The following is a 13,908-nucleotide window of genomic DNA, read 5'->3' as shown; positions in this document are numbered from 1 at the left end:
GTCATCAATGCACAGTTTGGTCGAGTTTCTTTCAGGAAAAACACGAACGTTGTTACTTGCTGATGTACAGAGAAAACCACAAATGCTGCGCTCAAAGATGCTGTACCGTGGTGGTGACGTTAACTATCAGTGTGACCGAAAAAACTCAATCAACGCTTTAGACAAACATGTCAGTTGTACGGCTAATTTAATGAAAGTGAAGTATTTGCTTGTTTATCTAAAGTAAGTGAACTAGACTTTTTCTCAGATATCCGTCTTTAAAGTCTGAGGCAGATTTACAGTTGAAACTTGATATTTACGTACTTTGTGTTAAAGGACTGACAACATTTTTCCCTCCCTTAATTAAATTAAATGTTTTAGGTCAATAATGATGACCAAATATAATTCTATTTCCTAAATGCCAAAATAATGAAAGAGTTCTTTTTTTTCCATTTGGATCCAGATGTTTACATTAATTTTTGTTAGTATTTGGTGAGGTAAGCTTTTAAACTTTTTGGTTCTTCTTCATTGGCTTCTTACAGCAGTTTGCTCCTGACAGAAGTGCTGTCGTTGAAGCAGTGTTGTACTCCCTGATTGCACGTTTTCAGCTGTGCTGTCATATTTTCTATGTGGTTCCAGATTGGGTCTTTGTCGTGACCAATCCAAGACTTTGTTGTCCTTCTGCTGTTTTGAATGTAATTTAGCGGTACACTTAGAGTCATTGTCCATTTGGAAAACCAATTTGTCCTCAAGCTTTAAGCTTTGGTTTGATGCCTTGATGTTGCTTCAACATTTCTACATCAGGTTATGCCATCTATTTTTTTTGAAAATGCAGCAGTTCTTTCTCCTGTAATTTAATACTGCCATGAAGTCTTGATTTCCTTAAAAGTCTTTATGCATGATTGTAATTGTTTGAGCCGATGAACGTAGACCAACTTCAGGCATCTGGAAGTTGTACCCAATGGTGAACCAGACTAGTTGAGGTCAACAGTTCTTTTCTTAATATGTTTACATATTTTTCCCTAAATCATCACCTGAATAAGCAGTGTTTATGGTGTTTCCTTCAGTAGTTTACCTGAATTTGTAGAAAAAAATCAAAATAGATGTCGTCATTCTGGGATTTCTCCTATAGAAATATCTTACTGAAATAAAATAGGGGAAATGATGTGATTTTATGAGTTAAGAAGAAAAAACTGAAATGCTTATATGGAGTAGGTTAAAACTTGGTTTCAACTGTCTATATTTACTTAATATATTGAAGGTCAATGTAGAGCAAAAATGGTAAATGGTGTTGTATTAGTGACTAGCTACTATTTTTGTTGCACATTATTCCTCTTGTTTATTTGTTTTTTTATTTTTGTTTCTTATTTTTCCACCTAAAGTGTTCTTAGTTCAACATGGAATAATTTTTACTTGAATAAATAAAGATTTTCTAATTCAGTCCTAAATTTAATGAGTGACCATTGCCATTACTGCAATCAAATTAGCTGCTAATTAATGATTTATTTTTTGTTTTAAATACTTTGACTTTAATGCTATCATTTCCATGGAGTCATCAAAACAGTTTTATTGTGTTTCTTAAGAAAATAAATTTTAAAAAATATAAAAACAACAATGATGGCCGATGAAATCAGCAGCGATGCATTTTGTCAAAATGCTGCACAGTGATGGTATCAGTAGCCGTGAACCTTTTGTTCTCGGATAATCTGTTAGATAAAAACATAGTCGTGCTAATAATTAGAGAAATCTTAGGGTTATTTTGTCATTTCTGTTCAAAATTAAATAAACCGGACTCTATAAATGTATAAACAAAGATGGAGTTCGTTTATAGTTACATTGATAAAACTAAATGTAAGGCTAATGCTGAACAAGAATTTTAACATCTAGCCAGACACTGGAATAGTTTCTCTACAGAATTTAAGTCTTTTTCTTCGACTAATATACACCATTCTTTAAATATCTAATCAATATTAAAATACTTTTATAAAAACGCAGTCATGTCATCCTATTTTTATCTACACAGTACAAAACTATTAATGTAAAGAGAAAACTATCATGCTTTTAGTAAAAATAGAATATTGGTATTGCAGCCTTTGTTCAAAGCAAATGTGACTATAAACTTGATAACACGATTTTAATCCAATAGGTATTTGTGGTGAAAACTGGAACTTTTTCCTTCTAATACCTTTATAATTATAAAATAATGATATAATTAATGTCTTTACTGGCTGACAAGAGGAAAACCACAAAGGCTTTCTTCCCCCAAAGGTGCAGCACCATGACAGCAATGCAGTCCTTGTTTGTTTTATCGTTCTCAAAAGTTCAAACCAAACATGCTAGTTGTAGACTTTACCAAACTTCAGCTCATGTAAATCAGAATTTATGTCCAAACAGAAGACCCCCTCATTTCTAAAGGATTAAACGTGACTGGAGTCATCACAAGCTTTCACTTACAGATGCAGTTTAGTCCGAGTTCAGTTCCTGTAATTTCTGAATTTATGTGGTTTATTCAGAGCTGATGTCAGCCATAACTCTTACTGAAACCTCCAGTCGTTTAAATTTTCATCTATGGTCATAGCAAAGCAGAATTAGTCAAACTTACCCAAATGTGAAGTAGTTTTACATAAATCATTTGAGAGCCACTGCCAGGTGTTTCAAACACTTTAACGCCATAGAAAGTGAGCTATGCATGTATCAGTGTAGTAAAACACACACCAAGATAACCTCTAAATCTTAGGTTGGTGAGAATGAAGACACGCTTCCCCTCAACATCTGTGACACAGTTTCACACACCTGTATAAGCTCAAAAACATTTTCTGATATTATCTTTGGCTTAGATAAAAAGACAACTCAAAAGTGGTGTTGCAAAAAAGAGCAAAAGTGTACCCAAGAGTCAGCACAGACCAGTTTACTCATTTCTTTAATTTGTTTCCACAAACTTCAGTTACATGTGTCCAAATTCAGAAATGTTTTCCAGGAGTGAAAAATAAAGAGCTGGAGCATTCACTAAAACACTGGTTTAGAAACAAAAATTCAATGAAAGGAATGTTAAAAACAATTAAAATACAGTGGAATGTCTGACATCTGAACATTGTGTCAACATTAAAAAGCATTTTGTTTGTGAACAAAAGACATTTTTAAAAAGCTGAAACTGCCCATTGCTTTCCTCCAAACACATTCTGACCAAACTAATTATTTGTTATGGTACCAAAATACAATTCTTGATTTTTGAACATTTTTTTATAATGTTTTATCCAACTCCTAAAATTCAGCATTGCTGACTTCAGCTTCTACAAAATAAATCTGATCTGGAGACAACATAGCTGAAGGTTTGGCGCCATCTTCAGCCTGTAAAGGGGAAATGCAGCATCACTGCTTTTTCAGGTCCTAGAGTGAATTTCTCCAGGCTGACAGGCGAATCGTCTGCCAGATTGGGATCCGTCGACATCTTCACGTCGGCTGTGTCTGGCAAAGTTACACCTTCTGCAGGAGCAAAAACCAAAAGAAAAAAAGTTTTATTTAACTAGTATTACACAACGAGAAAAAGAAGGAATCTGACTTTCATCTTGATTTTGACTTTTGAGGGGTTAGACATTTTAAAGTGATTTTTTTTTAGGGAATGGGGGGGTCAGAATCTTAAGGAAGAAAAGTCAAAATTTTGACGTGAAAAAAGTCAGAATATCAAGTACAAATTTTATAAACTCAATTTTAAGACTAAAATCCAGATTTTTTTTCTCCAGTGGCTCCAATCCTCTTCCCTACAATTTACATGACTGATTTTCTGCATATTACTTGACCAGCAGCTCACCTGTAGCAGGAAGTGTCATTTTTAGTTCTACTGGTTTCTCTCCCCAGTTGACAGCGGTTATGTATCTTTCGCTCTGGTCCCACACACGAACGAAGGCGAGGGACGTGTCAGAGGCGTTGAACGGATAATAGTCGCCGTGAAGCAGCGAGCGCTCCTTGCCCCGGAGGTCACTGAGGGATTTGAACCACATCCAGCTTTCCGTCTGGTTAGCCTGCACACCAGAGATGTAAGGATGTTTAAAACAAGTAGCTACTTACAGACAGCAAATTAATGTCCCTTAAAAACTAAAAAAATGTCATGACTGACTGAACACTTACATCCATGTCCCAAACCATCTTGGGCCATTCAGAACCCTGAAATGTGGAAGTGAAAGGTTGAGTATGAAAATAAATTCAGCTTTTATACAGATTTCCTGAACGCCATTTTTAGGAATTTGGATTTTTCTTTTAAATTACATGTTGAATCCTAAGATTTGATGCATGTCATAAATGATAAAGGATTTTATGTTTGATCAGTCGAGGAAAGTTGTTTGAACATTTCAACACATTGTCAGGTTGGGGCTTACGTTTGGTTTAAGGCCAAGTTCATCTCCGTAGGTGAACACCGGAGTTCCAGGTAAAGTGAAGAGCAGCAGCTGGTAGAGACGCTGCAGGTCTGACGACGTCGCTGCTTCAGACAGAGGCTTCAGTTCACTGGCTCCAAGACCCCAGCCCACCCGGCTCTGCTGAGAGTAGAGGACGTCCACAGCTTTGATCCGCTCCACGCCTGAAAATCCACAGGAAAAAAACCAAAATGCATCAGAACTCCAAGCAAACAGAGAAACAGTTGTTGGCTCAGACAGGCTAAACCCACCGTTGTCATTAGATTCGAGGAGGTTGGGCAGAATAATATCCACACCGGTGGTGTTGAGCAGGTGGGCCACCTCGTCTGCTTGAGGTTCTTGTACTGCAGCCATTAGTGCCCTGAGAGGAAGAATGCTAGGTCAGAAACTAAACGGGAAAAACAAGGCAGAGCTTTTCACTGCAGCTGCAACGCCACAAATAAATCAGGCCTCAGCAAAAAGTAAATTAATTCCATGAGCTCATTTGTTTTTCTCTACCAAAAAACTAGAAGACTAGACTGGTGTTTTAGTCCATCCCCTTTTTTGAATAACTATAATTACAGAAACTTCATAACTAATTTTCTTTAATGTTTGTTTTGTTTATTTAGGATATTTAAAGTATCTTCCAGTTCCAGTGTTAATTACAATTTTAAGTTTATGAATTCTTGAAAACGCGTTCTTGCATCATTTACCATTATCATATTACTTGAAGATGGTCTCAAAACAATATTATTTAATCACAATGACTTCTGGGACAGTTTATCGTCCAACAAAATTTGTTTTCATGACAGGCATAGCTGCAAAAATTCAGTTAATGAGTCAAGGACCTCAAGTTTAAAAATGTCTCAAGGCAAAATATCTCCCTTGAAGCTTTGTGAAGTTATGCTGTATCATTTATAACACTGTTGATTATTTGTGTTGCACAACGCTGTCACTTCTGCCACAAATATTTAGAGGGGAGACAGGAAGGCACAGAAAGAAACAAATAGACAGGTGGTTATAAACAAGTGACTTTTTTTTTTTTAACTTATCTGATCGTCAGTGAAGAATCTGTACAAGGAAATGAGTTTAAGCTAGCTTATCTACTTTATTATCAAAGAAATGGTTAAGATGCATCTATTCTATAAACAAAACATGTTTATACTTTAAACTCAAGACTGAATGTTTAATTAAAGATGGTTTCATTAATGTCTTGGTTATTTTTAATTTTTTAAAAGTTAGGCATTTTTATTTTTCAGCCATTTTTACACTTTTTAAAAATGTTTATTTATCCTTCAAACTTGACCAATGCAATGCAAAGTTCTATTTAAATGAAAATGTAACATTTTCTCTTTCATCTATTCATCTTACCAGCATAAAGATTACTAGAATAATTAACAGGTTTTGACTCAATGCAGTCAGTGGATTCCTTAACTCAAACTAAATTAGAAAATCAAACAAGGCAAATAACTAGAATTAAACTTGAATACTTCCTGAAAATTCAGATTGTATTTCTGATTTGAAACTGAAGAGATGGTCGAGTTAAAACAAGATTGTGATTTTAAAAGGTTGTGATAAAACTCCACCACCAGGGGTCACTCTACCATGACAGGATAAAAGACTCATCTACTCGCTTTCTTGCACGTTTCTCCACTTACTACTTCACACTGGAATGTCTTTGCAACAAATCAGTCTAATTGGTTATTTTTCCATGAGTTTGATCTCAAATATCAGCTGACAAATTATCTATTCTACTAGTTTCTCACAGGTCAGAAAACAGAAACAGTCACCTCCGTTTGTCCATAGTGTGGTTGCCCTGGACGACGGTCCTCAGCGTTTGCCACTCTTCGAATCCGGAGGCAAACTTTAGGTCTGACACCTTGATGCCATCGACACCCAGCTTTATCCAGTACTCTGCTGCCTCCTGGAGGAGAGCAGGAATACATCAGGTTGGTACAGAGCCACTGAAGGAACCGTGTGAAATTCAGACAAATGTAAACACTGGCTCACCCTGACTTTCTCCACCATCTCATCGTCCATGCCAGAAAACCATGGCTTAGCTCCCTCATAGTTTGGAGTCAGGTCAATGACCACAGAAATACCTTAAAAAGAAACAGGAAAGCACCAAACTAAATAAAAGTCACTGAACAGTTTTAATTTTGAGCTTTTAAATAAAATAAACTACCTTTCTTTTTAGCCTTCAGCAGCACAGCCTCCAACTCTTCTACCTTTCCATGGTCTATGCGGATCTTTTTAAGGTCCAATGTGCTTGGCTGGTCCTTCTGGACGACGTGAAGTGGGCCAAGAACCAGACCTTTGACCTTTAAGTGGTTCAGCTGGTCCAACTTCCCCTCAAGATCTGGCAGAGGACAGAATACAGGGTCGTAAAATAAATCCTCAGTATGAATTTCACACCGAGTCTGGAAAACCTAAGGCACATATTTGACAAAGTTTGTAGACTTTTCCCACAGGGAAATTCAGTCAGTTTGAAGGCAAGTTTTCAAAATTTTAGCACAAAAGAGGAAAAAAAAAAAACAACAGTTTCAAGTCACCATTTCATGACATTACTGTAGATTAGATCTGGACAGGATGGCTGAAAAATGTGTGAAATACAAGCATTTCATATCAGTTGATGGATAAATATTTTTGTTTTTAATATCTGAAATGCTACCAAACGGGTGACGCGACCTTTCCTGTTATACCACAGTTTTCACTCTGTGTTATTTTTAAGCAGTGAGGAACAAAGTGCTGCATTGGTTACTCAGCAGGTCGTTACTAGGTGACCACAGAGTTATCAGTTTATGGCACCAATCTTGTTTAGCTTGTAGTGAGAGACTGAGGCTAAAGGTTTTCCTCTGCTTATGTCCCCCATAATGCTTTACATTTCATTTATTGACATTTATCACGTCAGTAAATCATGTTATGTCTATTGCGATATATATTGTGATTTATTGCGCATAATAAAGTATACATTTTTGAAAATTTCTTTCACACTCCTGACTGGTACAACAACAAAACACTAATTTAATGAAACATCCCCCAACTTCAATAACTTTGTTAATCATAATGTCCCTTTGGGATCAGTAGGGTATTTTTTAATTTGAAAACAGATAAGAATCTTTGTTTCAATTTCAGAGAGGTACAGTAATTTGTGGAGATCTGAAGGACACACTTTAGGAGAAACAAAAAAAAAAAAAAAAAAAGTGTGAAAACCACATTGACCCAAGACAGGAGTTGTGAACAACCACATCCACTCCCTGTGCCAGCCATGTGAAGTCTGAGCACAAGCCGGGTCTCTATGCGAGAACAATAAAGTCACATGTGGTTTCTGGAATTCCTCCCAAAGCCTGCTGGAAATCAGAGTGTCCCCCCCACTAATTTGTAGCAAGTGCAGGACATTCTGTCCTTTTGACCCGTCTCCAAAAAATTGGAGCAGCTTGAAGCATTTTAATGAATGCATTAAAACAAAAAGCTAGTTAAAGGTAACTCAGCACGACTTTAAATCTGAATGAGACATGAAAGTAGTGACTCAGTCGTGTTCTACGTCCCTTTGGCCTTTAGTCTCACACTCCCAGCCAAGTCAGCAGTTTCTTATCCAACTAAGCAAAACTTCGTCACAAGACTTTGCTCATGTGAATCAGCTGGAACATTTAAGAAAAGGGACTTCAAGGGAAAAAAGAAAAAAAAAAGCAACTAAAAAGCACATTTAATTGCTAGAAATCACATTTCTAGTTTTTGTACAAAATGAATCTTATTTAATAAAGATTAAAATTTTATAAAAGGATTAAAAAAAAGAAGAGATGTAGTCTTTAAATTATTTTAAAGACTACATTTTAAATTTTCTATTTTAAATTTGTTCCAGCCGAGGTAACAAGTTATCCGTTTGTTCAACAGAAAAATTGGTTCCCTCATAATTGAATAATAAATTTGTTCACTTGAGCAAATCATTCAGTAATATTAAGATTTGTGTGATTTTCATCCAGAATGCTTACTACACTTAGCCAAATAAAATAAAAGCTGATTTGGGTTCAGAAAAGTCAGCTTTTCAGTAAGATGTCTCTGGATAAACGAGGGGCTTGGGACTGAAGAAACTTTGAGTAAATGCAACACGTTCAATTGTTAGAAAGTTATATTGGTTAATTACAAATGAAAAGTCTCCATTTGCATGAACCACTCTTGCAGTTGGGGGTCGCATAAAATCAGCACCCCTGATTTAAGGGAAAGTCTTATTTTTGTGCAGAACATTAACACACTAATCAAAATTAAAGATTTTTTTTCTAATCTCCAAAAATGTTTTACCTTTCAGTCCATTGGAGAAAGCAGAAGGGCTGGGGATCTGGTACAGAGGCCCTTCATTCCACCAGTGCATCTCAGGGATGGGTTTGCAGCGAGGAGCCTGGACGATTATCACTATGGAGCCGGCCAGCATGCCGACCCAGCCCAGCCAGAACAGAACCAGCAGCACCCAGCGAGTTCGCACCCACCTACATGTCGAAACATACATGTAAAGTTTGGGGAATGTTTAAATAATGACCTACAGATACAGATGGATCATGACCGAGTTGCATTTTGTCGGCTCTTACCCCGGGGTGCCAGCCACCTTCATCAGCTCGTCCTTGGAGAGGCCGGTGAACGTTACATCCTCATCAGGAATCTTCAGCTTCACGCTGCCGTTCTTCTCTCCACCAACAGAGGGACAGTCTCCGGCCATAGGGTGCTTCTCATGCTCCACCGTGTTCAGCTTCACCTCCTCCAAGCCGATCTCTGTGTCCTTGCTCATGGTTGGATCTGATTGATTGACAATGAGGGAAACAGGCCTGTCAAGTTGGTTCATGGTCCCCTCTACAGCATTTGAGAAGGTGCAACTGAATATTTCATTTGGATCATTTCCAGTTTACTCAGGTTTCACATTAAAAAGTGAACAGTAGGATAGGGGAGGAAAGTAAACGTTGATAAAGGCTTCTAAATTGTATAAAGAACAGCAAATTAGACAAAAAGAATATTTTAATATGCATAAAAAATTTTAACATTTTAAAATGTCATAAAGACATAAGGTACCAATAAATACATTTAAATAGCTCTACATATATTTAACATAAAATTAATCGAAGATAGAAGTTGCAATAATATTAATGTGATTTTAAAATTTTGATCAACAATTGATATTTAGTTGTTGTTTTTTTTTATCGTTGTAGTTTTGGACCGCCATTCAATTGCTAAAGATTAGAATTTTATTTCCGCGTTGTCTGATGAAATAGACTCTCAGAGTTGCATGCTAAGCGAAATTGGTCAAATTTCACAATAAAAGACCAAGACATTTTTTTTATTCATTTAAAAATATAAATAAAATTCTAAAACGCACCATACGATACCTCATTTATCTAGTGAATGAAAACAATATTAATTCACGAAACTCCTCATGAGCGTTGAAGTCTAAAATAGTCAAACTAAAAAAAAATTCGTGCGTTTTACTTTGTTGAACCGGAAGTGGCTCCAACCAGCATTTAACAGGTTTATTCACTTTAATCGCTTCTGTACTACAAATACAGATTAACAGGAAAAAAAGTGAAAACCACTTTATGTTTTGTATTGACAAATCAAAGAAGAAATTAGACCAAAAAAAACCCTAACTAAAATAATTGTAATATTCCAGCTTTTGTCGTCTTTAAGGGTGAAATCCACCTATGCCAGACTTCAGTCCACGTAGTAAAACCTTCAATTTCCTCTCGAGACCCCGTGACATTATATCTAAAATATAAGCCAACTACACGGTTCTCAGGCAAGAGAAAAACCCCACTAAATAAATTTAGGATTACCTGTTAAAAGCGGTAAAATGTCCGTCGAGTTCAATATTCCCAGTTTGAATGGCGTCTCCTCCCGATCTCAGTTCAACGCCGGTTGGAGTGTATTTGTAGCCTGTTATTAGCCCCGCCCACTCAGGATTCAACCAATCGTTTTGCTTCACTTTATCTCTCTCTGTCCTCTCTCTCTTCGGCCACGAGGACAAATATGGCACATTTTTACAAAACTAACATGCAGAATATAGTTTTTTTTGCCTCCACGTCGTTACAGTCAAATGTGATGTGATTGTAGTTAGTTTTTAATCCTCACTTTTGTAAAAAAAAAAAAAAAAAAAAAGAAAGAAAGAACAAAATGGTCTTTTTGAGGATATGTTTAATCCAAATGTTCCTCAACTCTGAAATAGAGAAATCAGTTTAATTGGGCATATCATTGATTATATCACTAGTGCAATTAGCCGTGATGATTGATTCAGACATCAAACCATTGATCTTCAAATGACTGACCTGTCTGTTTCTCACAGGTCTAATTAAATCATCATCTGTGCTAAAATGCTCCCATCTTTTGTGAGGCACAGCTGACGTGAAAAGAATGTTTTCTCAAACAAGAATCCAGTTTTGTGTAATCTATTAACCTTATCGACAAGATCAGTGAATAAACTAAGGTTTCCATCCCCAACTTTAAAGCAGAATTACATATTTAGATGGCATAGTTAAAGTCTAAACCTGAATGTAATGGGGAATCCTAGACTCATTGAGCTCAAACTTCTTTGCAGAGGTAAACAGGTAAAATAAAAATGTATTAATGTGAAAATACTTTCACCTATAAGTCCCATTAAATGTGCTTTATGAAATAATAAAAAGATTTCTTTGGATACAAATCAAGTTCAATACTTGCAAGGCACTGATCGCAAATGAAGATTAGGAAATGTAACGGGGGATTCTTTGTTTTTACAGACGCTGTAGGCTTATGTAAACCTGCCATGTTCTCTATTTTTAGTTTATTTTCCTGCCTCCTAACAATGGATAGGATTTACACAGACTTTTCTCGGTAAAGGCATAAAAACAGCTCTTTGATCTCAAAGGTCTGAGTTTCACCTTGCTGTTGTTTTGTTTCTCTGTGAACCCCTTGAATTTGATCTGATTTCTGCTGATGACTGAAGTCATAATGTCGCCTGTATTACATTATAGGTAATTTAAACGATCTGATCTGAAAAACAACATCCTCCTCCTGTGGCTGCTGTTGGTCTGAAACATTTCCCAGCTGCTGCTGACCTTAACCGAACAACATAGTTCAACAGTTTATTCTGTGAACAACATAGTCCTCAGAATAAACCTCCCAACAGTTTCATGCTCACAATCCATTGGGGCCTCCATGCTATTTGCTTTGTTCACAATACAAGGTTGTTGCCTGAATATTTGCAGAGCTTCATTATCTGCAAAAATAACTTTTAACTCAACAATCATTTGAATTACTACCATCAGGTTTAAGGTTTGTAGATGAGAAACAGACGGGGTTTTTTCCAGTTTTTTTTGGAACACAAGCTCGTTGTTGCTTCACACTATGTATTTGATCTGTACCTAACCACTCAGGCTGTTATTTCTGAGTCAGTCTCTACAATTTAAAAACAAGTCAACAACTTTGTGAAGCCACAGATAATGACAGAAACCAGCTTACCTACTCTGCTCTCACGTGACTGCACCTCTGCATGTAAGGGCTTGCTGTGTTCGTATTCAATTTACCCCAGATTCTCTTCACGCCTTCTCTGTAATGTTATAGGTCACATAAATCAGAGCTGACCCATATATTCATGAGGTCTAAAAATATAAAGTTGTACTCTAGCTTCTCATTCACCAAATGTCAGTCTTTCTATTTAGGTCTTGGCCTAAAACCTGCACCTATCTATTTCGGACACTGTGACACAGCAACTTTTAACCTAAGTTATTGGGCCAGACCTCAGAGAGTGTCTCACGATCCCATTGAGCTGCAGAAATGTAGGACTTGACCCAGGGCAAATGTCTCAACCCAGAGCAAATGTCACAGCCCCATTGCCTTCCAAACGTTTCCACATACTCTTCTAATTTGTCCATCTTTGGTTGGTTTATTGGGATGATCTGTAATAGACCAACAGAAAGTAGTAGATTAGAAGAACAATGGATTAAAAAAATACTGGAACAAAAGTTAGAGGTAGGGTTAGAGCAGGGTTAACAGTTTTTAAAAGCAAATATTTGAAAAGGGTGAAATGAGTTCAACCATCTTTACCCTCATGCCCTGATATATAATCTAGTGTAACTTATCTCATTTCTACTGATTGGTTCAGTTCTACACAACACTTTGTCCGTTTCCAATGTAAAATTGGCCCATACAACCGACCCGTACCACACCATTCCTGAACTTCCTTTAATTGTAGGTCAATGGATAATGGTACAATAAGGTTAGGGTGGAGCTTCTCCCGTCTCATGCTACAGTCCATTGATAGGGGTACAGAAAAATATTGCTGCTCGTAACAAGCACGAGACATACTACTGAGCCACCGCCACTACGATTGTCATCTGACTGGCCTGATGCCACATCACCTGCCCAGTGAGTCCAAATAGCAGAAGAAATATCCTGAATGAAGCCTCTGTCTACAGGCGTTGTTTTTGCTCAGTTCTTCCCCAGATTTGTCTGCATATCCTATTCAGTTCCTTCCTATTGTTTTGGAACCGCCTCAGAGATGGTGCAAACCGGGTATTGCGTACAAGTGATTGGCAGAACATTGCATTCGTTGGCCGTACAGCGTCAGTCAGACTGGGTAACCCACACCGAACATACCAAGAGATTTCAGAGAAATTAATCCCCTCACGTCCACATGCTGATGAACTGTCAGTGGCGACACTCCCAACTTGGCTAGAACCGAACCAGACATTATCTGGCTGGAGTGAGACTTGACACTCTTGGAGGGGATGTAGTGTCACCGGTGGCATACCACTCAGTGGAAATGAGGAAGATCTGCCTTCAGACTTCAGCATAATGGTAAAAACCTGACTCATCTGTAAAAGCTACAGAGGTTTTTAGAGAAAATAAATGAGCATAAAGCATCATGAAGACCAAAAAACCATTTACAGACCAACCACTTAGTCAGAAGCAGACCAATAGTAACTCTGGAGGAGATGCAGAGATCACCAGCTCAGGTGAGAGTCTGTTGACAGGACAAACATTAGTTTTGTGCAAACAAGGGAAGAGATAAGCCGCTCTTCAAAAAATGCTGGAAGAAGTTCAATTTATATTGAGCAACCAGACCGTTCATCCCGACAGAGACATGATGATAGCATTACTCTTTAGGGAGGCCTTTCCTTGAGAGGGAAGCTGGTGAAAGTTACTGGGGAGAGTTCGCCTTCCAGCAAGACGATGACTCTGATTATTCTTCATTTGTTGCTTTATTTGACAGAGACAATGCACACAATCAGAAAAGAACAAGTCTGTAACTTATGGGTTGCATAAAGAGCAACCAGCTCCTGGTTGGGCATTTCTACGCATTAAAGTGCATAATAAATCAAAATACAGTAAGAAAACACAAGAACATTTCTGCCTGCATATTCATGTGTTTAATCTTACAACCTCCAAATCCATGTAAAAAAGCCCTATATGTTAAAAAGTATGTACAAATTCATAAATCAAATTTATAAAATACTTTTTTTATAAACAACCGTGCAACCTTCTAACTTATATACATGTCCTGGCATATCTTCACACTTTCAGT

At 37.2% G+C, this 13,908-nt stretch overlaps 1 protein-coding gene across 1 annotated transcript; it reads right to left on the bottom strand.

The window, feature by feature from the left end:
* Positions 1-2,880: 2,880 nt before the first annotated feature.
* slc3a2a (solute carrier family 3 member 2a) lies at positions 2,881-10,290 on the bottom strand. Its single transcript, XM_055051213.1, has 11 exons — positions 10,184-10,290; positions 8,951-9,155; positions 8,667-8,851; positions 6,553-6,726; positions 6,378-6,469; positions 6,158-6,291; positions 4,640-4,749; positions 4,353-4,552; positions 4,105-4,140; positions 3,788-3,998; positions 2,881-3,462 (listed from the first exon to the last, which is right to left on the bottom strand). Exons 2-11 carry the CDS (start codon positions 9,145-9,147, stop codon positions 3,323-3,325), a joined length of 1,479 nt encoding a protein of 492 aa, XP_054907188.1. The 5' UTR covers positions 9,148-9,155; positions 10,184-10,290; the 3' UTR covers positions 2,881-3,322.
* Between the last annotated feature and the right edge of the window lie 3,618 nt (positions 10,291-13,908).

The sequence above is a fragment of the Poeciliopsis prolifica genome, unplaced genomic scaffold (genome assembly GCF_027474105.1).
Source record: "Poeciliopsis prolifica strain line A6 unplaced genomic scaffold, Auburn_PproV2 SCAFFOLD032, whole genome shotgun sequence".
Lineage (NCBI taxonomy): Eukaryota > Metazoa > Chordata > Actinopteri > Cyprinodontiformes > Poeciliidae > Poeciliopsis > Poeciliopsis prolifica.
This window is presented reverse-complemented; position numbering and strand designations above follow the sequence as displayed.

What these genes read in the sequence shown, in the direction of transcription:
- slc3a2a (XM_055051213.1), bottom strand. Translation starts at nt 9,147, where the DNA reads ATGAGCAAGGACACAGAGATCGGCTTGGAGGAGGTGAAGCTGAACACG. An exon ending in CCTCGAATCTAATGACAACG is followed by an intron (nt 4,553 to 4,639) that starts GTGGGTTTAGCC and finishes GTGGATTTTCAG; the next exon opens with GCGTGGAGCGGATCAAAGCT. An exon ending in AGATGGTTTGGGACATGGAT is followed by an intron (nt 3,999 to 4,104) that starts GTAAGTGTTCAG and finishes TCTGGTGTGCAG; the next exon opens with GCTAACCAGACGGAAAGCTG.